The sequence below is a fragment of the Ursus maritimus genome, unplaced genomic scaffold (assembly GCF_017311325.1).
Source record: "Ursus maritimus isolate PB19 unplaced genomic scaffold, ASM1731132v1 scaffold_1, whole genome shotgun sequence".
NCBI lineage: Eukaryota > Metazoa > Chordata > Mammalia > Carnivora > Ursidae > Ursus > Ursus maritimus.
The window spans coordinates 90,591,274-90,616,644 of NW_024423343.1; the positions used below are offsets into that span (position 1 = coordinate 90,591,274).

The 25,371-nt window shown below is 40.9% G+C and overlaps 2 protein-coding genes across 3 annotated transcripts in view; both read right to left on the minus strand.

The window, feature by feature from the left end:
• Nucleotides 1-2,606, minus strand: part of UBXN4 (UBX domain protein 4) — a 48,797-nt gene extending 46,191 nt beyond the window's left edge. The window contains exon 1 of the mRNA XM_008695859.2: nt 2,279-2,606. Within this exon, the coding sequence (XP_008694081.1) occupies nt 2,279-2,360 (82 nt within the window). The 5' untranslated portion in view covers nt 2,361-2,606. The remainder of the gene's footprint in view (nt 1-2,278) is intronic.
• A 12,555-nt stretch (nt 2,607-15,161) lies between these two features.
• R3HDM1 (R3H domain containing 1) overlaps nt 15,162-25,371 on the minus strand; it is a 195,610-nt gene continuing 185,400 nt past the window's right edge. For both annotated transcript variants that reach the window (XM_040645475.1, XM_040645483.1), the window contains 4 exons: nt 22,905-23,049; nt 17,773-17,855; nt 17,212-17,296; nt 15,162-16,509 (listed from right to left, as the gene is read on the minus strand). In XM_040645475.1, the coding sequence (XP_040501409.1) occupies nt 16,148-16,509; nt 17,212-17,296; nt 17,773-17,855; nt 22,905-23,049 (675 nt within the window). In that variant the 3' untranslated portion in view covers nt 15,162-16,147. The remainder of the gene's footprint in view (nt 16,510-17,211; nt 17,297-17,772; nt 17,856-22,904; nt 23,050-25,371) is intronic.

Below are 25,371 nucleotides of genomic sequence, written 5' to 3' on the forward strand. Positions count from 1 at the left end.
GATATCTTTTTAATTTTCTACTGAGTTGGTTTATCATTGCCGAGGTATCCCATCTAAGAAAATCATGAGTTCTGGCTATGAACAAAGGTCTAGGTTGCAGTTTCAAGACCCCACTGTCTACATATTCCTGGAGTGAAACTAATCCTACCTAGTGCTGGAGATTAACTCCCTAAAACTCTAGAAAAGCCAACAGTATTTTGAACAGGTCAAGGGACAAACTCCTTTGACAGACTGCTAACAGTCTTCCTACAAACATTCAACAAACATTCAACAGTCATTGATAGTCTACAAAAATATAATATCTGCTCATCACTAAAAAGTTAATTGAAGGTGTATATATATATATATACACACAGAGCCCCCAAAGACTTCTAACTTTATTTTGCTATAGCAGTAATTCGCACTGCTGTTTCCAAATGTTTGTTAATTAAACCTAGCATTTCTTATTTCAAATTAACTATTTCACACAAAAATAACTTTTAGGAACATTTAGACACCATCAGTTATGTTTTTTGTTTAAAAAATGACTACCATCGGGGAACCTGGGTGGTTCAACTAGTTAAGTGTCTGACCTGATTTCAGCTTAGGTCATGATCTCAGGGTCCTGGGATCAAACCTGGCACTGGGCTCCCCACTCAGCTGGGAGGTGGCCTGAGGATTTCTCTCCTTCTCCCTCTGCCCCTCCCCTCTAAAATAAATAAATAAATCTTTTTAAAAAAATGACTACCATAATCCTAGCTTTCCTGACTTCTACACCAATTTCATTAATACATGAAGTCTACAGTTTCTCAGTTTTTTTCAAAAAACAAACTCCCTCCCCCCCAAACTTTTTTGAAGCTGCTAAAAAAATTTTTGTCAAGACAAGATGGAAATACTTTTTGTGACCCTGGTGCAGGTCATTTAACTACTGTGGACATAAATTTCCTCATCTATAAAATGGGTATAACAATACCTGTTCTACTTACCAAAAGAATCAACAGAGATTTTTTGTGAAAAACAACTTAAAATGTCTTAAAACTATTACTATACTCTTAATAAGAATAGTTAAGTATCATTTAATTTTCCTTTCCTTTTTAATCACTTTTTATCCCACTTTTTTCCTTACAAGATTACAGCAGTTATGTATGTATAATACAAATCTGAAACAGCATAAGAGGATCAAACTGCTCTTCTAATTAACAACACTGAACTAAAAATTTGGCATAATTTAAAACAATTATAAATTTCAAACTTAAGTGAAACTCATGTTTTAGCATTTGTTCACTGCAGCGCATAAAGTTAGAGCTGTTATCTAGTCTCCCAAGAGTCATAAGTTAATGAGTACACCGTTATTAAGCACAAATTGCTGAAATAATACACCTCAAATTAATAGAAGTCACAAACACTAATTTGGCTCATGTAATGAGAATAGCAAAACCATAGAGGCTTAGGTCTACTGTAAAGCTAGAAGATTTCTGTAATAAAATCGGGTAGTAATAAAAGACGGAGCAAAATAAGCCAGAGTAACACAGGATAAATGAGTTAACTCACGTTCTCGAAACTGTAGGTATTAGACCAGGTAGACAACAAAAACGAACCAAGGACTGAACGTCTACTTCTAAACAAACGGTACAAAATCCAACTTGCAACAAAGCAAATATTCCACATTAGACCCTCTCCCCCTATATTATTTTTTTTTTTAAATCCAACCTATATAAAGCTCAAAAAGTTTGCGTTTCAGGAACGTACGACCGCCAGTAGCCGTGAACATCAGGGGGCTTCTCTTTGTTGCTTACCGATGACACAGCTTTCTTCCTGACAGTCCACAACTAATTACGAACCCAACTGCCTGTCGTATGGCCTGTTTCTATCCCCACCTAAACACTTAGGCTACACAAGTGTTAAACATCCCAAAGTGGGTCCTAGGGGACAGACAGATCTACCGGGGTGCCCGAGAAGGGGCTGTTGGGGTCTATTTGCGCCAACTCCTTAGAGGGCGCAGCTGGGGTGCGCGGCTAGAGCCTGCTGGACGCGGCCCCGTGCCCCGCCAGAGCTGTAGGCGGGGCTCAGCGAGCTCTGGGGGCGAGGCGGGGACGGTGCCTCCTGCCGGGGTGCTGGGAGAAGCGGGAGCTGGGGGCCTCGGCAGGCCAGGGGTGCCCCAAACGGAACGGCGAATCCTGAGAAGCCAGGGACGGCAGCCTGGGCCTGTCGGAGCACGGAGGAAAGGCTGGGGGAAACCCTAGATTAGAGGTAGGCCGGAGGGGTGTCGGGTCACAACTTGGGCCCCCGCCCCCTTCACCTGCCACGAATACCACGAAGACCGCGCCGCTCCTCTTGGCCGACGCGATGGCGGCCGGAATGGCGCCCTGGAACCACAACATCGCTCTCCTCGGGCCCAAGCGCTCGCTCGAAGTGTTGTCGCCGCGATCCCGAAGCTGGCCCCGCCCTCTCCTTCGTCTGGCCCCGCGGCCCCCGCAGCCCCAGCTGGTCTGCCCCCCGCCTCCGCGCAAGCACGCAATCCCGTCAGCAGTCCCCTGGGACGCGCGCAAGCGCGCGGACCAGGCGCGCCCTCCGTCCCGTGACGCCACGCGCCGCCGTCGGCACCGCGCCCCAGTGCCTTGTCTCGTTGGCAAGTTGGTGTGCGCGCGCGGCCGCTAGGCCTCAGACCAATAAGTTCCGGAAGTGGAAAGGGCCGGTGGGAAAGATGACTAACCTCTGCGGCGCGTCGGCGACGCCTTCGTGACAGGCATGACGGGAATTGTAGTCATCTTAGGCTTCTTTTCCTCCTATGTGGAAAATGTAACTGTGGTTTCCGGGACACGGCTGAAGGGGGCAGTAGTGAAAGCCTTATCCCAATCTGTAAAGGGGAGGAGAGGACAAGGTGCTCACGGTCGAGGAGACGCTCTCCTTCGCCTCATTGAGACGTTAAGTATGGAGGAAGTCGTCCCCGCCGCGAGTTAAACCTTAATTGTGGACGATGTAATTCTTTATTCTGATTAGTGGCCATTGTGTGATAGGGTGGGTGTTTTTCTGTACGGTACTAAGTGGGCTTCGACTTGTGCTGAACTTAGCAGCTCAACCCTGAAGAAGAGAAAGGGTAAAAACCGCAACGTCAACCTCTGTAATACAATTCAGGCCATGTACCTGAGGGGAGATGTTGGTACGGCCTCCAGCAGTTTTCTAGTCGTTGGCCAGAAATCGTTCCAAAACCTCAAAACACTGGCTGTGCTATTGCCAGAGCGGCTTTCTAAAGTGACTTAAAAGCAGAGAGTAGATATTCATTCTCCATGGTAATCCAAAAGAGGACAGATAATGCTTTTGCTTACGATTTTATATGAGAATGTTCCATTCTCAAGATAGAGCATTTTGTGCTTGGTTGCCATTAAAATAAAAACTGATCCCGGGCTCCTGGCCGGCTCAGTGGGTGGAGCATGTGGCTCTTGATCTTGGGGTCCTGAGTTCCAGACCCACCTTGTGTGTAGAGATTACTTAAAAATGAAATCTTATAAAAATTTTTTTTAATAAAATGAAAACTGGTCCATATTTAATACTTTCTGGAATTATGCAGTCTCTAATAACTATTAGCTAAGGCTTATATAGTTTTTTAATAAAGTTGCATATGTTATATTATACATTCTACATCAATTGAATGCCCCCTCAGCAGTACAACCATTTGACAATCTTTGCAGGATTAAGGTGCTACATCTGAAAATACCTCTTTCCGACAAATATTTTACCTTAAAATAGTTAACATATTGCACTCTGATTTGTATTTACTTTTTTCCAATCAGGCCTCTTATATAGTGTTATTATACACTGAAACATAATGCTGATTACAGACTGTTGCTGCTTATATAGGACATCATTTCTCAAGAATAATTTAGAGTTGATCTTCAATATCAACTTTAAATGGATTTCTTAAAATTCAATTAACCTGTAAATTCTTTCGGTAGAGCGATGTCTTTATTTCTAATGTTAGAATTAAACAATGTAAGAATCATTCATAGCCTTTAGTTCATTTATGAAATGTTTATTGCTCATCTACTATGGGCTAGACACACGTACCTGGCATGGATACAGTGAGGCAATCAGACAAGGGCCCTGGCTTTGTGACTGCACAATCTAAAGAGGAAGGCAGACACTGAACAAGTGATTGTAAGTGAGGATGAGTGTCACAAAAGGGGGAATTCTAAGTGCTTCAGAAATGTGTGATGATGACCAAAAATGTGTGATGACCAAACATGGATAGCAGGGTTAAGAAAAGCCCTTCCTGAGGAAATGACATGTCAGGGAAAATCTAACCAGGTGAAAGAGAAGACTAATCAAGGTAGAGGAAGCAGTAATGTGAATGCTCTGAAGCAAGTGAGAATAGTACACTTGAACTGAAATGCCCAGTGTGGCTAAAACATAGAAAGGGCAGTGTGGTGCCAATGAGGCTGGAAAGATAGGCAAGAATTAGATGATACGAGGCCTTGGAAGTCACAGTGAAAGAGGGAACACAAGCAGGGGGAGTGGGAGAGGGAGAAACAGGCTTCCTGCTGAGCAGGGAGCCCGATGCGGGGCTCGATCTCAGAACGCTGGGATCATGACCTGAGCCGAAGGCAGACGCGTAACGACTGAGCCACCCAGTCGCCCCGCCATTGAAGAATTTTAGACAGAGGAATTACATGTAAGATTTGTGGTTTTTCACGTGCAAGTATGCTACAGTTTAAATGGATTGGATTGGAAGTGGGATGGGTGACTGTGAAGAGACTGGTTTAAGAGGCTACTGTCCATGTGTAAGGGAGATAGAGAAGTGGATACTTTTGATGTTTTGGAAGCAGACCCAACAGGTTTTGTTGATTTATTAGATACAGAATTTGAGGAAGGAGGAGTCAAGAAGAAATCTTGGGTTTCTGTCTTGAGAAATTGTACAGAAGGTGCTACTGAGAGGGAGAACATTGAAGGAAGAGCAGGTGAGGGGAAGGAGTGCATGAAGATGTGAGTTCAAAATTAGACATGTTTTTGGAGGGTTGGAGACACAAAATGGAGATGTTAAGTAGGCAGATACTAGGTTTGGAGCTCAGAAAATAGTTGTTAAACCTAGAGGTAGGAATTTTCTACATACAGGGATAGCTGAGGCTCTGGAGGATGCTATCACCTATGGAGTATGCAAAGTGAGGTGAGGACAAGAGTATATGACTGAAGTCTCAACCTCTAACATCTACAGGGTTGTATAGAAAAGTATAAAACAATAAAGGAAACTCAGGAAAAATGGTGGGGTTGGCGGGAGGGACTGTGTGGAGGAAAATGGGAGAGTGTGATACCAAAGAAACCAAGGGTAGAGAGAGTTTTGAGAAGGGAGTGAGAAGCAGCTATGTTCAATCCTTCTGTTGGGTTAATTTAGGTAAGATTTTTAAATGTCCGTTGTTTTTAGCAACATAGAGGTAATTATCAGCTTAGTAAGAGGGGCTTTGGATTCTTTCCTGTATAAGCTAAATGGCAATGGGTTGAAGAGAAAAGGGGGAAGCAAGGAAGGGGTGTCACTGAGAGGGAAACTGCCAGACATTTTTTCAACCTCTCCTTCCTTGCAGAGCCTCATGGGAAGGGGGAAGGGGCACTTCTAGGAGGAGTTTTCCTAATAAAAAGAGACACATGGGAGAAATCACAGCCCTTCTCTGCTGTATGTGGTTGTGTGCAGATGATGCCTGCAACTGCTGCATCTATCTTGTGGCCATGAGGAATGACATTACCAACACTCTAAGAATGACAAAATGGAATATGGAAAGCACTTGTATCTATGATGACACAAGTCTTGTCTTGTGAGATAATAACTAGGACAGTTACTGTAAGTCAAATGTTGCTTATTATACTCACCACCATACTAAAGAAGCGGAGTGGGACTCAGAGCACAGGCAGAAGAGATACCCTTTCCATTTTAACAGGAAGAAGAGAAAAAAATAACTTTAGACGTAAATCCATTTGTAAGTTTCAAGACACCCAATATTCACAAGAAGGTGAATGATTCAGTGCCAGCCCTTTACCATTGCTTGAAAAAGAAGTCAAACCTGGATTGGTAATATCACCTTGAAATATAAAGTCCCACACCTGCAGTTTTAAACCTCCCCCCCCACCTTTTTTTTATTCCACAGAAGCTTGCGCCTGTTTACCACCAGAGGAGGCTGTATGACTTACATATTGCAAAGACATTTATATAAAAAACATAAAAAGGGAAAATATTCTCTGTTTTTGTTTTTTCTTGAGTGAAAGAGGGAAAAGTGTAAAGAAATTAAAATGATTTTACAAAGGATAACCACTTGCCTATAGACCAGTGAGAGAATAGTTTAGTTACTAAGACTTATGGATGCAAATAAATTTAAAAGGGAGAGAAGGAACATTGGAATATATTCCAAACTTCACTCACAACAATCAAATTTTCATGAGTAAAGATGGGATGGTGTTCTTTTCTGGCTTCTCATAGAGATTCAGGTGAATAAGACCAATAAAAAGTGGCAGTCACTCTATTAGCAAGGCTTAAGGCTGTAACTTAAGTAGTTCAGCCCATGGATTCTGGAGTCAGGCTTTTCTGGTTCATATATACAACCAACACTTACTGTGTGACCTTGGGAAATTTCTTCACCCTTCTCACACTTCAGTTCCTGCACTAATAAACTAGGATAAAAATAGAAACTCTCCTTTTCGGGCTATTGTCATAAAATAGGGACCTTTATAAGTGTTGAGCAAGTGTGAGGCACATAGTAATTAACTGCTTTATATATGCTAGCTATTATTTCTGCCTGCCTGCCAAAACCATGCTTAAGAAAAATAAATGTGCACCTTTCAGGATTCAAAGCATTTGACGCAGCCAGATCATTTCTTCATTTAATTACTGGACAAATATTTATTGAGAAAGGCCCTGGTAGGATCTGAGAATGTATTAGTAAACAAAAGCAGTAGTTATTTTTCCTGCTTTGAAAATTAGATGCTGATGGATAGAAAAACATTAAGCAACTAATTGGCCAATTACTCATATAATTACCATTGTGATTAATGCTTCAGAAAGAAAGTACAGGATATTATTAGGGTTAATATTGTCAGAAATGACTTAGTCTGAGGACTGAAATAGGGAGCTCTGGAGGAAGAGCTGGCTGCCTGAAGGAGTGACATTTGAGGCAAGATCTGAAGTATGAGCACAGATTAACCAGAGGTTGTTGGTAAGGTGGCAAGAATAAATGTTCCAGGAAGAGGGTAAGTTACATGGGGGAAAAGTCCTCAAATTTCAATGTCTGAACACAAGAAAGGCTTATTTCTCATTCACTTCACTGACTATGCCAATCAGAGGTGTAAAAGGGAGTTGGCACATGGGGCATGGGGCTCTGTTCTGTATAGTCAAGAACTCTTGAATCTTCCCATCCAGTGGCCGCCCCTTTTCTTCATACCCTGGAGATCTCCTTTGATCCTCCACATGCAGCCAACAAGCAAATTTCAATGTCTACAGATCACCCGGAAATCTTTGTTAAAAATGCAGATCCTGATTCAAGTAGGTCTGGGGTTGGACCTGAAATTTTGATTTATATCAAGCCCTCTGAGGATACTGATCACAGCCAGCTTCTAGTCCCCACTCTGATTAACAAGGAGGAACGTCTCAGAAGGCTTAGGGCCAGGCATGTACTTCTGCTCACATTGTTCGCTAAACTTCAGACACATGGCCACCTAGGTGCAGAGGGCAGGAAAACCTAATCTGGCAATGTGCCGGGGAAGAGAGACACCTCCACCGCCTCATAGTTTGCTGAAAAACTAACTGATCTCTGCCATAGATGGGGAAGAGCCCCAGTTTCTGCCTGAAGATCACTATTGTATGGAACTCTGGAGACAAGACAATATGGCATGTTTGTGAAGCTTAGGGAGGTCCAGTGTGACCAGAACCTAGGAAGGGAAGGGGCAAGTGCCGGTAAACCTAGAGAGGTAGGTAGACAAGGGTCATAGCATGCAAAAGACCTAGGAGGTGATGTTAAGGATTTTGGACAGTGGAAAGTCCCTGAAGGGTGTTAAACAGGAAAGTGATATGATATGATCTGTGTTTTAAAAAGTTCACCCTTGCATGGTGATGCTGCTCTGGGCGTAGCAGGGACCTGGGTCCTAGCTCTCGCGGGGCTCTGCCCTTAAACTCACTTGCCCTCTCTGGGCCTCTATCAAGAATGTTTTCCAGCCATTTTCCATATCCAGGATGCATACAAATCGAACCTTCTCCCACTGTGGGGCTACATAAGTTACAAGTGCTCTTGAGTAGAAGAAACTCAAAACAGCGGTGGGAGGCATAATAAAGGGCTTTGGCTAAATAAATAAATAAAAATAAAAATAAGAAGTTCACCCTGGGGAGCCTGGGTGGCTCATTTGGTTAACTGTCCAACTCTTGGTTTCAGCTTGTATCATGATCTGAGTTGTGGGATTCAGCCCCATGTTGGCTACACACTGAGCAGGGAGTCTGCTTGAGATTCTCTCTCCCTCCCCTCTGTTCCTCCCCTGCTCATGCTCTCTCTCTCTGTCTCTGCTCTCTCAAATAAATAAATAAATAAATAAATAAATAAATAAATAATTAATTAAATCTTTACAAAAAAAAAAAGTTCTACCCTGACTGCAGAGTGGAGAGTAGATGGTGATTAATTAATTAATTAATTAAATCTTTACAAAAAAAAAAAGTTCTACCCTGACTGCAGAGTGGAGAGTAGATGGTGAGGGGAATGAGGAGAAGCACTCAGAACCTACTGCAGTTTCCAGGTATGAAATGGTGGGGGACTTTGAGACTACAGTGCTCTCCTATGCTACCAAATATAGAAGACACATTCACTATTCTACCCCACAGCTCTGCATATTTTTGAGCTTATACTCTCAAATCATACAATCCATACTTTTTTAAAAAGTAAACTCTACACCTAACATGGGGCTCAAACTCATGACCCTAAGATCAAGAGTCACATGCTCTACAGACTGAGCCAGCCAGGCACCACTGTACAATCCATACTTAGTTTTCACTGTATTTGCAGTCTTTGTCTAATCAACATTTATTGGGTCTACTGTATATAAAATTCTACTGGACATCAAGGGTGTATGAGACTTTATCTGTTTTTTAGGACGGTGTTGTCTGATAGAATTTTCTGCAATGGAGGGAATGTTTTGTATCTGCTGTATTCAGTATGGTAGCTACTAACCACGTGTGGCTATTGAGCTTTTGAAATGTGGCTAGTGCAACTGCACAACTGAATTTATATTTAATTTAATTTAAATGTGATTCATCTACTAGATACATGTGTCTAGTAGCTACCATTTTGAATAATAGAGCTTCAGGAGTTGGAAGAAAATGAGGGGGTAACGAGCAATTCTTGTCAGTACATGATTAAAACTAAATAAGTCACATAATACAGAATAAACTGTGTTGGGGTCAATTGGGTGGCTCAGTCAGTTAAGGGTCTGCCTTCAGCTCAGGTCATGATCCCGGGGTTGTGGGATCGAGCCCCACAATGGGCTCCTTGCTCAGCAGGGAAGTCTGCTTCTCCTGCTCCCTCTGGCCCTCCCCTTGCTCGTGCTCTCTCTCTCTCTCTAATAAATAAATAAGATCTTAAAAAAAAAGAATAAACTGTGTTACATACAGTTAAGAAAGGGATACAGAGTGTAGGGCACAGTCTCTGGAGTTCTAGAACCAATGAAATGACTTATTAGCTTGTTTAATCTCTCCAAGCTTCACTAAAATGTAGCTAGTCATACTGACCTCCATGGATTATTTTAAGAATGAGATGAGATCATGTATGTAGTACAGACATACAGGAACAATACAACTACAAGGAATTCTGTGCAGTGCCTGCTTCCTCTCTTTGTTCTCTTCCTAATCCCATTCTCCTGAATGTGCATGTGGCTGGTGGAGCCTCAGATCACAAGCCCTATCACAGTCTCGGTCTTCTGAGCAAAAGGGAAGCTGGGAATTGAGTCATCCTGGTCACTCTTTTGGGGAAGAAGGACTTGTAATGTGGGAATTTCCCCAAATATAGAAATAGAAAGGGTATTCAAAAGGTATCCAAATTTGACAGATGTCCTCTACCAAGAGTGATGTTTTTGGTGACAATGGAATATAGGATAATGTAGACCACAATTAAAGAGGAATAACTCATAGATATTTGTACTGTGATATGGTGGGGGCCAAAGTATAAAATGAGTACTTTATCGGCTTTCGTCCATGTTAGTTGAAGATGCTTGTTTCTTCTGTTTACATGTGGGGTTAATGAAGCTAATGATGTGTCAGGGCTTCGTGATTTTCAGCTATTCTTAGGAATTTTCTCATCACCTGGAATAATAATAGCCTCTTCCTCTCAGGATGTCCAGGCAAGTCCCAGTTCTAGCCACATGCTTGGAGTTCTTTCTCTGAAAATAGGGATGCCTTAGTGCTTTGCTACTCCAAGCCTGGTCTGAGTACTAGCAGCATCATCAACTTGGAACTTTGTAGAGATAGGGGACTCTCAGGACCTATCCCACACCTACTGAATGAGGATCTGCATTTTAAAAGATTACCCAGGGGGGAAAAATTACCCAGGGGATTTATATGCACATTTTATTCCATTTCCTCTTGTGACCAAGCATCATTGCCCCAGCCCCAGTCATTAAGGAGCTAAACTAAGTGCCAAGAGAGCCAGAGCACATTATGTGAATCATCCTTCTATTCCAGCTGCCTACCATCTCCTGACATCACTTAGTAGGAGAGCTCGAGACCAGTAAAATGACCAGAGCTGGAAGCTAGGATTCTTCTGATCCTCTCTTTGTCATTAAACAGTCAACAAATATTTGTTGAACAACTAACAGGTGCTTGAGAATACAGCCACAAGCAAGATAGGTAAGACCTCCAATCTCATGGAATTTATATTCTAGTAGTAGACAGAGAACAAAAAAAAAAAGACCTAATAGTGATAAATGAGATGCAGAAAATTTAGATAAAGCGATAGAGAAGATTGTGATTGGGTGGCTAACAAAGATCTCTCTGCTGGGGACACTGATATGAGAGATAAAGGAGTCAGCTTGGCAGAATTCATGAGAAGAGCATTCCAGGTAGAGGGAGCAGCAAGTACAGATACCCTGGGTGGTATGAGAGAAGATCAGAGACTAGGCAGGGCTAGATCACGTAGAGACTTCTGTAAGCCAAAATAAACGTTTGCTAGTTAATAATAGAAAGCCATTGACGGATTTTGGCAGGGGAATTATCTTTTAGGTCCTTCTGGCAATGTGAGGACATAGGAGCAAGAGTGGAAGCTGGGAGACAGGTTATGAAGGCTGTTCCAGTAGTTCAAACACCAGATGTTGATAGTTTGGGTTGGGTGGGAGTAATGGAGATGAAGAGGTCAGATTCAGGATTTGATTGGGAGGCAGAGTCAATGGGACTTTTATTGTGTGTTTGTGTTTGTGGTAAATTGTTTCCAAAGATGGTTGTTGCCACATCTTTCATCCTTTTTGCCCCCGCTCTCATCAAGAGACAGGCTTTATTTCCTCTGCTGTGGGCTGGCTCCAAGACTTCGTTTTACTAGTAGAATGCAAAAGAAATGACGCCAAGGCCGGGTTTTAAGAGGCCTTTAATTATTCAGCCATTTAACAAAAAAAAAGGGGGGGGGGAATCCTGCCATGTGCAACAACATGGATGAACCCTGAGGGCATTGCTCTAAATAAAATAAGTCAGAGAAAGACAAATACTCTATGATCTCACTTATATGTAGACTCTAAAAAACCCTGTACTTAACAGAAACCGGGCATCCTGGGGTGGGGGGCAGTGGGTGAAGGTGGTTGAAGGATATAAACTTTCAGTCAGAAGATGAGTAAGTTCTGGTGCTCTAATGTCCAGGGTGTGACTATAAATAAGTCCAGGCTGTGCTGTTGGAGAAGCCACGTGGACAGAGCTTTCTTGGAGGATGAAGTACCTTAAGGAGACAATGTCCATGTAGAAAACTGAGGCATCATAGTGGGGAGTCAGCCCCTGGGCCTCAGATGTGAACGAGACCATTTTGGAACTTCCAGCCCAGACCATCCTGAGCTGAGGACAGCTAATTTCAGGCAGAGAGGAGCCAAGCCATCCTTTTTGAGAGCCACCCAAACTCCTGACCCATAGGATTATTGCTTTAAAACACTCAAATCTGGGTGGTTTGTTAAACAGCAAGAGATAACTGAAATAGTCTGGGATTTTTTAAGAGGTATTGGGGAGATTACGTAGTTAGTAATTTATCATTTCAATGCTTCCCCCTCCTGTTGCAAAGAACCAACTTTTCTGTTTTCTGATTCAGAAGTTCCTACTGTCTTTTCATTATGCATTTCCAATATTCTTGTGCTGGTGAAATCAAACCAAAATGATTCCAAGTGTAGACACTAAAGGGGAGAAGAACTGATACGCAATATGCAGCCTGAGCATACGTAGGAATGGGGTAGATAAAAGGGCAGCCGTAACTGTCTGTTTCTAGACTAATGAAGGCCTATATATAGGCTGCATATGTTCATGTGAGCCTCTGGTTTTCTTTTAGCATCAACTCATAAGACTTCTAGAACTCCCAACAACATGGGGCTAGATTTGAATCATACCAGCATGTAGACAGCACCTCGATGCTACTGCCATACTGGACCCTAGCAGGAGATGGAGTCTGTGCTCTCTGCTTTTGAGGACTAGACATACCATATTTCATTATGTGGGCGGGTAGTACACTGGGATAGGGGATCTGGTTGCCTTCACAAAGGCCCTGTGGCTGGCCTCTGCTGAAGTCTTACACTTGCATTTTTTTCTGTTGCTGACGACATGCAGAAAACCTAACGTTTGCAGCTGCCTGAGGTAGCTGTGGATGTACTGGCTTTGACTCTTCCCAAGCCCCTCGGCAATGTGGGTTCTACTGAGACCTGTGTTTCCATACTCTTCCCAGGCGGCAGGTCCCTCCCAGTGAGATCAGAACAATGGCTAGCTTGGATGAGGGTTCAGACACCTATTTTGTTAGCTCAGATGACAAGTTAATAATCATTAATTACTGCTGGCACCATGACAAACACACCTTGTGCTCTAGATGCACAAACACATACCCAATATATTCATGTTCTTCATGAACCAAGGGCTCAACAACATTAAGCCATATTCTCAGCTTTCTAATACATAAAGTAGAAGTGGACAAAAAGTTAGAAAGTGACCTCTATCATTCCCAAAGAAGCGGCTGATGGAGCTGCTATTATTGGCATAGGTAGGAATGACCTGTTTTATTGGCAAAACCACTATCTGTCCCTAAATATGGTCGGTGCTTTGGGAAAATCTACAGCCAAAGCTGTGGGACATTTGAAGCTGTGTTTTGGAAGGTTTAAGGTCTGGGTCAAATCACATCTTAAGAGCTTCCTGTGTGTGCTGCTTCCTCCCACCATTTTTCTGTAGGTGAAATCAGATTCTAGAGGATCAAAAAGAACGGGAACATAATCTAGGGAATGTGTACATATTTTTGTAATGTGGGGGACTGTCAATATTCCCATGTGATTGTCAGGGAATTGTAGGGGTGATGGTGAGGTGGCTAAGAGCTGACTTCACAATAGCTTTGCTCTGGTTTCTGACCTATTTTCTCTGGGCAGGGTAAACCAAGGGTTGAAAGAAAAAAAAGGTTTTAATGTATAGCATGGTGACTATAGTTAATAATACTGTATTGTATATTTGAAAGTTGCTAAGAGAATATGTTTTAAAAGTTCTCATCATACATAAGGGGCACCTGCGTGGCTTGGTCAGTTAAGAGGCTCTTGATTTGGGCTCAGGTCATGATCCCAGGGTTGTGAGATTGAGCCCTGCGACGGTTCTGCTCTGGGTGTGGAGCCTGCTTAAGATTCTCCTTCTCCCTGGGGTGCCTGGGTGGTGCAGTTGTTAAGTGTCTGCCTTCGGCTCAGGGCGTGATCCCGGCGTTCTGGGAGCGAGCCCCACATCAGGCTTCGCTAGGAGGCTGCTTCTTCCTCTCCCACTCCCCCTGCTTGTGTTCCCCCTCTCGCTGGCTGTCTCTGTCAAATAAATAAATAAAATCTTTAAAAAAAAAAAGAGATTCTTCTTCTGTCCCCCATCCCCCCACCCCGCCACATGCACTCTCAAAAAAGTTCTCATCACACAAAAAAATTGGTAACTATACGAGGTGATGGATGTTTAGCTAGACATTGTGATCACTTTGCAATACATACAAATATCAAATCATTATGTTGTACACCTGAAACTAATATAATGTATGCCAATTATATCTCAATTAAAAAAAAAACCCCTTAGGTGTACCAGGAATCCTATTGCAGGAGTTAAATATTCAGAGAATTGAAATAAACCAAAAGGTTGTGGTTTTTGGTCTCCATCCCCCATGTATGATTGACTAATAATTCTTGCTGCAGTGCTGGCCCTGTGTATCCTCTCCTTTGACTCTTTCAAGTCAAAAATAATAAAAATTCAACTGGCCTTGGAATTGAGGCACGTTCACAGTGCGTGTTCTTCCTTCTTCCTCTGTGCATGGCTCCTTAATCTGACATGGTTCATATGCAGCTCCGACTTCTCCCAGGAGTAAAATATTCAACATCAGGATGTACCAGCTTACAGGGAGGCCTGCGGGGATTCCCTGAGACCACGTGGGACTTTGCAAAAGCTTTAGAGTGAGTGAGCATCTGTGCCAGAGTCTAATAACACCTGTTGCTCTTGAGTTGCAAAGTGAACCTGTAGTCTGGGCTGGAAGCAAATCAGGCTCCAGGCAAGCTGTAGATGGCAGATACTCCCACTTTTTGGGTTTACAAGAAGTTTGGCTGTGCTTGGCTAGTAAATGGAAAAAGCTTTCTATAAAGCATTTGAGCTAAACTGGACAATGGGGTGCTCAATATATCAGCTAAAACCACAGATTCTTTATCCAAACAAACATAATGTTCTATTTTCACTTATCTGACTGTAAGTATATTCATACTCAAAACTGTCTTTAATTGATTGGTATTAACTTTATGATAGAACAAAATGACATGAATCGTACTCACAGGAATCACTCCCACAGAGAAAGCGATGCTTTGTAAGACTTTTGTAAAATGAGCGGGTTTACTGTCTATCATCTTTTGCAAATTTAAAATTGAAATCTTCAAGACAGGTTAAGTCTTCTATACGAATACTCATTTAAAAAGGCGTTTTTAATTTACAAAAGACAAAATGGATCTATATTTGTAAACATTTATTCTCTTGAACTGAAAAAGGCTTGCATCAGCACACATTGTACAGCCTTGCAAATTACACAGAAATTGAAAAAAAGGTTCCTTGTTCATAAGTGCAATGAATCTTTGATGTCCAGTGATCCGCTGCAAACAATGAAAACAAATTTTAAACCACGTAAGAAGTTTCCAGCACTCATCAAATGCATTTCCTTAGGTGACAAAGAATCCACAAGGAGGGGAATGCAAATAAGTGGCATTTACTTATCAGAGGGACACTTATCAAAAAAAAAAGGAAGTATTTTCCTGCCTAAAATGATTCCTATTCCCCTTTGAATCTAAGTGGTTTGATTAAGAAGTGTTAAGAACATAATTTACTTTACACTTAATGTTCATACTACCTAAATGAATAAGGAAAGGACCCTACGAGGGAGCTCTGTGTTTTCTGAAAATTGTTTGTGTTAAGAGATACAGGGGAAGAGTAATCTTCTACTTGTGGGCTCTCCTTAGGCACCCTCCAGCCCCCCAAAAAGATAGTACATGGTTTTGACTTGGTTATTCCACTCCTGCATTCTTTTCCCCCCAAATTCTATGTTGGGTCACATTGTGCTGGCTGCAAAAAAGAAATACAGGTTGCAACTGGTTGTAATCATTTTGAAGAATAATTTGCTGTACAATAGAGCTTTGGATCTGATACAAGAATTCAGAAATATAAAACAAAATAACTATAAAAGTTAGGAGGCATTTGAACAGCATTTCCTCAGAAAAAGCTGCTAACTCTGTATCATTCCGATGTGGATTCCTACAGTCATTTGGGGTGAAATGTGTAATTTTCCCCCTTTGCTGGATCACTGGCCTGTCTTCAAAAGCTATAACGCCATGACCACACGTCCTAGGAGTCTCTATCATGTTAACAGAAGCTCCAAATACCAAGCCAATTAAAGATGGGTGAGGACAGGGGAATCATAAAGGCCAAGGGTCCAAGGTGGCTCTGTTACTGAGAACTTGCCCTTTCCAGAATGTGAAAGTCATAGTGCTTCTTGCTCGTTCTCAGCTTAAACTTGTTAACTGAGTTAATTTGTTTCTTCAATGCACTCTGTGCAGCTGAAATGGAGGGGAATGTGGCTAAGACGGTATATGTGGAGGCCAAGTCACTGGGTTTAGACCGTTCAGGGTTGACAGTGTTGTCCCCGCTGCCACAGCAGAGGGGGTGACGACGCAGCTGGGGCTGGGATTGAGGGTCCCGGAGCCACCGGATCTTGGCGCCAATTTTAAAGAGTTCCCCAAAAAGCTTCTCGGCTTCCATGCGAGTTATTCCATCTGGTAGTTCAGTAATTTCCAAGACCTTCCCAACAACTAGAATGGAAAAGGTGTAGAATTAATAATCTGTTACCAAAAATGGTGGGCAAAAAGTACTGAAGACCCAAATATGACATAAGAAATGAACGGGATTTTGTGAAATCCTTCAAACCCACAAAACTATAATTATGGACATCTTTTAAATCATTCCTACTTACCTCTAAGGCAGGGGTGTAGAGCTAATAGCACTCAACTACCCATCTCAGTTTTTACTGACAGCTGTACATAGAAAACACAGCATTGTATAGTGGATTCTCTAAGTTAGGCTGTTTCTCGAACTTCCCGTTCCCATTGTAAAATAAACGTAAGAGCACTTGGCATAACCACCCAAGGCTGTTGAGTGCATACTTGAAAGCCCTCTGCCACAGAAAGGCAGTTATTTGTTCATCAGACTATCTCTGCGTGGGTGTAAGGACTACTTCCTTTCTCCAAAACAGAGGCAAAGAGTGTCACTCTACCTGTTCCTTTCACACAGAACTTTTCCCTTTGGTCCCTTCATCCTTCCTAAATCCACCTGTACCTTACTGCACTACGAAATCTGAAATGAGATAATTAAAAGAAGGTATTTTAAAGGCCCTACATTGTAGATGGCATAGTTTCCTGTAGAGTTGGGCAGGCCGTTAGGAAGTGGAAAGCCCATTTCTGTGGAACTGGTCAACACTTTGGAGAACCACACCCAACTGCCTCTCAGGGACATACCTGCTTCTCCCGCACCAAGGTCAGTGGATGCAGCTTTTTTAGCTTGCTTCCTTCCTCGGTTTCCATGCCTGTTGCCAGATTGACCCTGAAAACCACAAACAGATGAGAAATACGGTTCACAGTGCTGAAAAATGTGACCGTAATGTTTAAACACTTAACACCTAAACGTACTCAGTCTGGGTTTTGTACTTCAGCAGAAAAAAATCCAACCCCAAGCCCCTGTGGTAATGGCATTTCTGTCCCTCACTATGACCAGTCACTTGTTGTCTTTCATAAGCAAGGGTGCTCTGATGCCCCAGCCACCCTTTGCTCCCCCTTTTGGAGAGCACTAGTACATGACTGCTCAGGCAAACAGCACACCACCTTCTCCCTTGTCTGCTCTCAGTAGGGCCAGACCCAGACGCAACGCAGCCAGACGACACTGATAAATCAACTGGCTAAGGCACAGAGGTCTCCCTTGTGCAGTGCCAGCAGGTGGGCCCAGAGCCCCTGCACTCTCTGCAACACATATATGATGTTCTGCCAACAAAGCCTAGGTCGTCAGGATGCTAGCTTTCACACCTGCTGGGTTGGAATGTGTCCGTGCAGAACAGCAGGAGGGTTGTACTGCAGAGGCTGGCCAAGTAATGGGTATCTGGCATCTCCTGAAAGTCAACAAAAAAACATTTTTACATTGTTCTCTGCTCAGTTATAAAAGTACTTCCCAAAGTTTTCTAAATTGTCCAAAATAGTTAAGATGACTAGGGAAAACACGTTTGGTAGAATAAAAAAAGTGTCGGTACTGACATATTTTTAAAAAGGATTAAAAGTTTCCATTTTCCCTTTAAAGAGCCGGGATAAACTTCTGAGAGGAATAGAGACTAATAACAGTGCCTATGAAGGAAGGTAAGTCGGGGGAACTGGGTGGAAAGGGGATAGGATGGAGAGAAAGTTCCCTAATTTATTTTAATATTCGATATGAAACCCTCCAAAATAACTGAAATACCCATTTCACCCACTTGAGATGCTAAAATCCACATTTTCTATGATGATTCAAAATTGATATAACTTACATTTCAGGAGAAGGAAAAAACCCTGAAAAAACATTTAGCTCTCTATCTCTCCAAAGTCACTGCTTTTTTGTTTTTTTTTAAATATTTTTAGTTTTTTTCTTTAGTAATTTCTATGCCCAATGTGGGGCTCAAACCCACAATCCCGACATCAAGAGTTGCATGTTCCACTGATTGAGCCAGGTCTCACTCCCCAAAGCCGCTATTAATCACTACAAATATATTCATGTATACATTTATATACATTCATTACAAACATTTTTTTTTAAGTTCATTTATTTTGGAGCACCTGGGTGGCTCAGCTGGTTAAACATCTGACCCTTGATTTCAGCTCAGGTCATGACCTCAGGGTTGTGAGATCAAGCCCCACGTTGGGCTCTGTACTGTGTGTTGAGCCTGCTTAAGATTCTCTCTCCCTCAAGAGAGGAAAAAATAAAACAAGATGAAACCAGAGAGGGAGACTAACCATAAGAGACTCTTAATCATAGGAAACAAACTGAGGGTTGCTGGAGGGGAGGGGTAAAGGAGATGGGGTAACTGGGTGATGGACATTAAGGAGGACATGTGTTTTAATAAGCACTGGGTATTATATAAGACTGATGAATTATAGGCCTGTATCTCTGAAACAAATAATATATGTTAATTAACTGGATTTAAATTTAAAAAGTTAAAAAAAGTAAAGATAATGCCACTGGGGAGAAAAAAAAAATTCTCTTTCCCCCTCTCTCTGCCCCTTCCCACCACCTCTGTCTCCCTCTCAAAAAAAAAAAAAAAAAAAAAAAAAAAAAAAAAAAGAAAGAAAAAGGAAAAAAGAAAAAAAGTTCATTTATTATTTTTTTTAATAATCTCTACACCCACTACGGGGCTTGAACTCATGACCCTGAGATCAAGAATTGTACGTTCTTTCAACTGAGCCAGCCAGGTTCCTGTTACAAAGATTTTTATAGTCTTAACAAATGGGTATGTTTAGACTTTAGGTTAGGTCTGCTCTTACACACTCTTTAAAAGGGATTAATAAATGCTGATTGCAAAAACCTTGTCTTGGAGAATAATGTTTTCATTTATTAATATTCTCATTTTAGGGGTGCCTGGGTGGCTCAGTTGGTTAAGTGTCTGACTCTTGATTTGGGCTCAGGTCATGATTTCAGGGTCCTGGGATCAAGCTCTACATCAAGCTCCACACTTAGCAGGGAGTTTGCTTTGAGGATTCTCTCTCCCTCTGCGCGCCCCCACCCCCGGTTTACACACATGCCCCCACCCCCGGTTCACACACATGCACTCCCCCTCTAAAATAAATAAATCTTAAAAAAAATGTCTCATTTTATTTTAACCATAAGTTCCCCAATTCAGTACATTCTGTATTTGGAGGGGGATTATGCATAGGTGCTAGAAAAGCACTTCAAAGAATCATATCCCTTCTCCTGAAAGCTTCCTAACAGAGAAAAGCAAGGTGTAGACTTCTCTCTACTCCACGGAGCTCTTTTCAGATGAACAGTGTGAAGGTGCTAGGGCAGCTCTCTGGCAGGACACGCCCATGGCACACTTGCTCCTTCCAAGCACTATGGGAGGGGCCACTACGGTGGCTTAACACTGATACCAGAGAAGCATGAAGATGCATAAGAAACAGCTGCAAGAAAGTCAGAGTTAAGTTTAGACCTAGGGAGCAGTATTCTTTTGAAATATGGAGATGAGCTGTAGATAACAGTAATCAAAGTCCCCTCCTTATAGGCCATGCTGTGTGCTCCTCTTGGGGCATTCATACTAGACCATGCATCCCAATATTACTATACTGCCATATACCGTTTACATTTATTATTTATAACATGTTTTATTTTTCTAGATTATTAAGGTATGTGGCTTTGTAGAAAATTTCGAAACAGAGAATTACAAAAGAGAAAATTAAAACCTCTCTGGTAATTCCATCACTTCTAACATTTTGGTATGTATTTTTCAGTCTTTGTTCTACCTATATGTGCTCACACATGTGTACATATGTGTATTTTTTAAAAAAGATTTTATTTATTTATTTGAGAGAAGAGAGAAAGAGAGCAAGAGCACACAAGCAGGGGGAGGGGTAGGCAGAGGAAGAGGGAGAAGCAGGCTCCCCACTGAGCAGGGAGCCTGATGTGGGGCTCAATCCCAGGACCCTGGGATCATGACTTGAGCCAAGGGCAGATGCTTAACTGACTGAGCCACCCAGGTGCCCCTACTTATGTGTATTTTATAAGTCTTTCCTTTTTTTTTTTTTTAAGATTTTATTTATTTATTTGAGAGAGAGAGAGCTTGAGTGGGCGGGGGTGGGGGGAGGGACAGAGGGAGAGGAAGAAGCACGCTCTCTGTTGAGTAGGGATCTCCCTGAGATCACGACCTGAGCTGAAGGCAGATGCTTAACCGACTGAGGCACCCAGGTGCCCCATAAGTCTTTAAAAAATTGAGATATAATTTACGTGAAATAAAATGCATATCTTTAGTGTTGGATTTGATGAATTCTAACAATTGTAAAAGTCCATGTAATCACAGCCCAAAAAAAGACAATGAGCGTTTCCATCCCCTGAAAAGTTCCCTCAAGTTCCTTAACAGTCAATTCCATATCCCATCCACATCACTACCTGATTTCTAACATCATAGCTTAGTTTGGCTATAACTGGATTTTATTTAATTAGAATCATATAATAGGTCTTCTTTTTCTGTCTGACTTGTTTTTGCTTAACGTGACTCTGAAATTCATCGATGTTGTTGCAGGTCAGTTTGCTTTGTTCATTCAAATTGTTGAGTAGTATTTCATTTTAAGGATCCATTACAACTTGTTTATCTAATAGTCTTTGGTTGGTGGACACTGGGTCATGTCCAGTTTGGGCAATTAAAATAAGGTTCTTATATATGTTGTTGTACAAGTCTGCATAGATATGTTTTCATCTTTCTTGGGTAAATACCTAGGAGTGGAATTGCTGCATTGCCACGTAAGTGATTAACTTTGTAAAAAATTCAAATCTGTTTCTAAAGTGGTTTTAAAATTTTACTCTCTAGGGGTGCCTGGGTGGCTCAGTTGGTTTAGCGCCTGCCTTCAGCTCAGGTCATGATCTCAGGGTCCCGGAATTGAGTCCTGGACCGGGGTCCTTGCTCAGCAGGAAGCCTGCTTCTCTCTCTGCCTGCTGCTCCCCCGCACTTGTGCTCGTTTGCTCTCTCTCTGACAAATAAATAAATAAATAAAACCTTTACAAAAAATTTTTTTTACAACTCTACACCAGTGTGCGAGAATTTTAGTTGCTCTGTAACTTCACCTACATTCATTGATGCTAATCTTTTTGATTATACCCATTCTGGGGGGGGTGAAGTGATATTTCATTCAGATTTTAATATTCCTTTCCCTAATGAATAATGAATGATATTGAGCACCTGTTCAAAGGCTTGCTGGACATTTGTATATCTTCTGTTTTGAAATGCCCACGTAACTTTTATTTTTAATTAAAAAAATTTTTTTAAATTAAGTAATCTCTATGCCCGACATGGGCCTCAAACTCACGACCCCAAGATTAAGAGTCTCATGCTCTACAGACTGAGCCAGCCAAGTGCTGCCTTTTTAAATTGAAGTATGGTTGACACACAATGTTACATTAGTTTCAGGTGTACAACACAGTGACCCCACAACTTATATGTTATGCTATGCTCGCCACAAGTGCAGCTACCATCTGGCACCATACAATGCCATTATAATACAACTGAGTATACTCCCCCATGCTGTACTCCCCATCCCTGTGACTTACTCATTCCATAACTGGAAGTTTATATCTCCCACACCTCTTTATGTAACCTGTTTTTTAAAAATCACTGTACTGTGAATACTTCTTCTAACGATTCTTTAAAACATGATTTGTGGATAACTACACAGTATTCCTTATATAGATATACTTAATCTAATCCTACTGATGGACATTAGGTTGATTTGCATTTTTCTACTATAGGCCAAACTCTTCTGTGGATAAATCACTGTGTGCATTATCCTTTGGATAAATTCCAGAAAATAAAATTAATGTTTTCCATATTATTTTATAATCATCCATTTGTTGTTCCTCTAACTAGACTGAGGGTCAGTGAAGGTGAGGACTTCACCTTATTGATCTTTGTATGTTAGGGGCACAATGAGAACTCGATAACTGTTGAATACACTTTTGAAAAACCTCTTGATATATACTATAATATAAAAACTAGAAATAAAAAACAAGTTTATAGCATTGGATATTACTAGTATAAAGAAACGGAGTCTAAGGATAGTAAGTTATGGTCATTTTTAACTCTATCACATAAGTAATTATTGAATGGAAGTAGTTACTAAGATAGTAATTGTTAACTAGTGATGAAACACTGAGATTAGGAGAGTAGACGGTAATAAACACATATGCCTGGGTGGAGGAGAAACTGCAGTCCTGTAGTGAACTGAAAGCAGTACCAAGGGAAATCACAAAGTGATTGGGAAGGGATGTCTTTTATCTTTAATTAAAAAAAAAATTAATTTCAGTGTAGGTTAACATACAGTGTTTTAAGAGTTTCAGGTGTACAATAAAGTGATTCAACAGTTCCACTCAACAGCTAGGGGCGGGGATGCCCTACAATCCTCTGAGGCTGTGACTAGTTTTGTGCACTTACCTTGCCCTGGAACGAAAGGTCTAGAAAACTGAGGTATGATGGAAAGGGGTGGTCCAGAGGGACGCACAGTTTTCAGGGCGGTCAGCTGAGCTGGTGCTGGCGACTGAGCTGGTGAAATAATGGGACTACTGAGTTGAGGGCTGTGCTGTAATCACATCAAAAAAATAGGTTAGCATTTTAGTCACACTCTTTACAGATTAACTTTTGGACAAATTATTTTTTTCTGATTACAAATACATATTTGTTATTAAAAAATTAAAACAGGAATTTATAATTTAAACTACCAAAGATAAACACTGGAACAGACTATTTCATATACATGCATACGTCTATATTTTACAAAAACTGAAGTAGACTATTCATCCTATTTTTGAATCTTGCTTTTATACCTGGACAGTAATATTATAGATACTTTTCCATGACAAAAAAATAAACGTTTATCTCATTCTTTTTGTCATGTTAACGGTTTATTTAAAATTTCATCCCTAAAGATTTTTAAAACAATTTTTAAACAATTCATCCCTAAAGAACAATTACCAAAAATAGTACAAAGAATTCTCAGATTTCCCAAATGTTATTTTCTTATATTTTTATATAAATATCTCTCTGCATATTTTTAAATCTTTATATCTCTCTCTCTGTATATACTGTTATTTTTTTTCCAAATGATTTGGAATGAGTTGCTTACAATACCCCCATCCCAAAATAACTTAGTGTCTTTTTCCTAAAAACAAGGGTATTTTCTTATATAATTAACCAGAGTAGAGTCATCAAAATCTATATAAAGTGATTCTACTCTATGTGTTTAAGAACACTTGAAATAAAGATGTTTCTAAGAAAAGTCCTTGAAAAAAAAAAAGAATTATCAAAATCAGGCAATTAACAATATAACAATATTATATAATCTATAGAGTTTATTCAAATTTCACCAATTGTCCCATTAACATACTTTATAACAAAAAAAGAAAGAAAAAAAATCTCCCCTTCTAGTTCAGAATCAAAAGGTGCATTTAGTTGTCACGTCTCCTTCATCTTTTTTTTTTTTTTTTAAGTAGCATGGGGCTTGAACTCACAAGCCTGAGATCAAGACCTGAGCTGAAATCAAGAGTTGGATGCTTAACCGACTGAGACACCCAGGTCCTCCTTTTTATTTTAAACTGGGAACACAGCCTTACTCTTTTTTCTCTCTCATGACTTTGATATTTTTGAAGATCAGTTTTTGAAGGTCATTTTGAAGATCAGTTATTGTGTAGAATGTCCCTCAATTTGGGTTTGCCTGCTGCTTCCTCATGCCCAAATTCACAATGTACATTTGGGTAAGGACTACTAGAGAAGGGATATTGTGTCCAGCTCAATGCATCATGAGAAAGAACCTGAGGTCCATGTGTTAACACAGTCCTGGTGATGTTTATTTCCATCACTTGGTTAAGATGGTATCTACCAGGTTTCTTTGTTGTGAAGTTACTATTTTTTCTTTTCTCTTTATAAGTGTCTTAGGGGGAGAGCATATTATCTGTAAAGGGAGAATTTTACTTCTTCCTTTCCAATTTGGATGCCTTTTATTTCTTTTTCTTGTCTAACTGCTCTAGGCAGGACTGCCAGTACAATGTTGGCTGATATGTACCTTTTAAAAATCTACTGAGATTTAACTTGTTGCGTAACATATAGATGGTCTATCCAAGAATACGTCCCATGCACACAGGAAGAATGTGTATGCTGCTGTTGTCAGGGAGAGTGCTCTCTATACCTCTGCTGGATCTAGTTGGTTTGCTGTGTTTAAGCTCTCCATTTCCTTACTTAACACTTGCCTGGTTGTTGTATCCCTTATTGAGAGTAGGGCGTTAGAGTTGCCAACTATTATGTGACGGTCTGCTATCAGGTAAGTAATTATTAGGTTCATATAATCAGGTTTATACCTATTATAACTTCTTGCTGTATTGAACTTTTGTATCGTGAAATTTTTTTTGATCTAGTCTTACTTTAATATTAGCAATAACAACCCCTATTCTCTTTTGGTTACTATTTTCATGAAATATCTTTTTGCCTCCTTTCATTTTCAATTCATTTGTGTCTTTGGACCTAAAGTGAGTCTTGTAGACAGCATACAGTTAGATGAGGTGTTTTTATCCATTCTGCCAATCTCTGTCTTTACAGTTAAAATAACTACTGATAAAGAGGGACTTATCTTTGTCATTTTGCTGTTTTCTATATGCTTTCCAGCTCCTTCCCACCCTTCGTTTCCTGCATTACTGTCTTCTTTTGTGTTTACTCCATTTTTTGTAGTAAAATGTTTAAATTCCTTTCTCATTTCCTTTTGTATATATTCCCATGTTTTTTTGTTTTTTTTTTTTTGGGGGGGTGGGGTGGGGTGGTTTACCTTGGGTATTACACCTAACACCCTAAAGTTATAACACTAATTTGAATTTATACCAGTCTAACTTCAATACTATACAAAAACTCTGCTCTT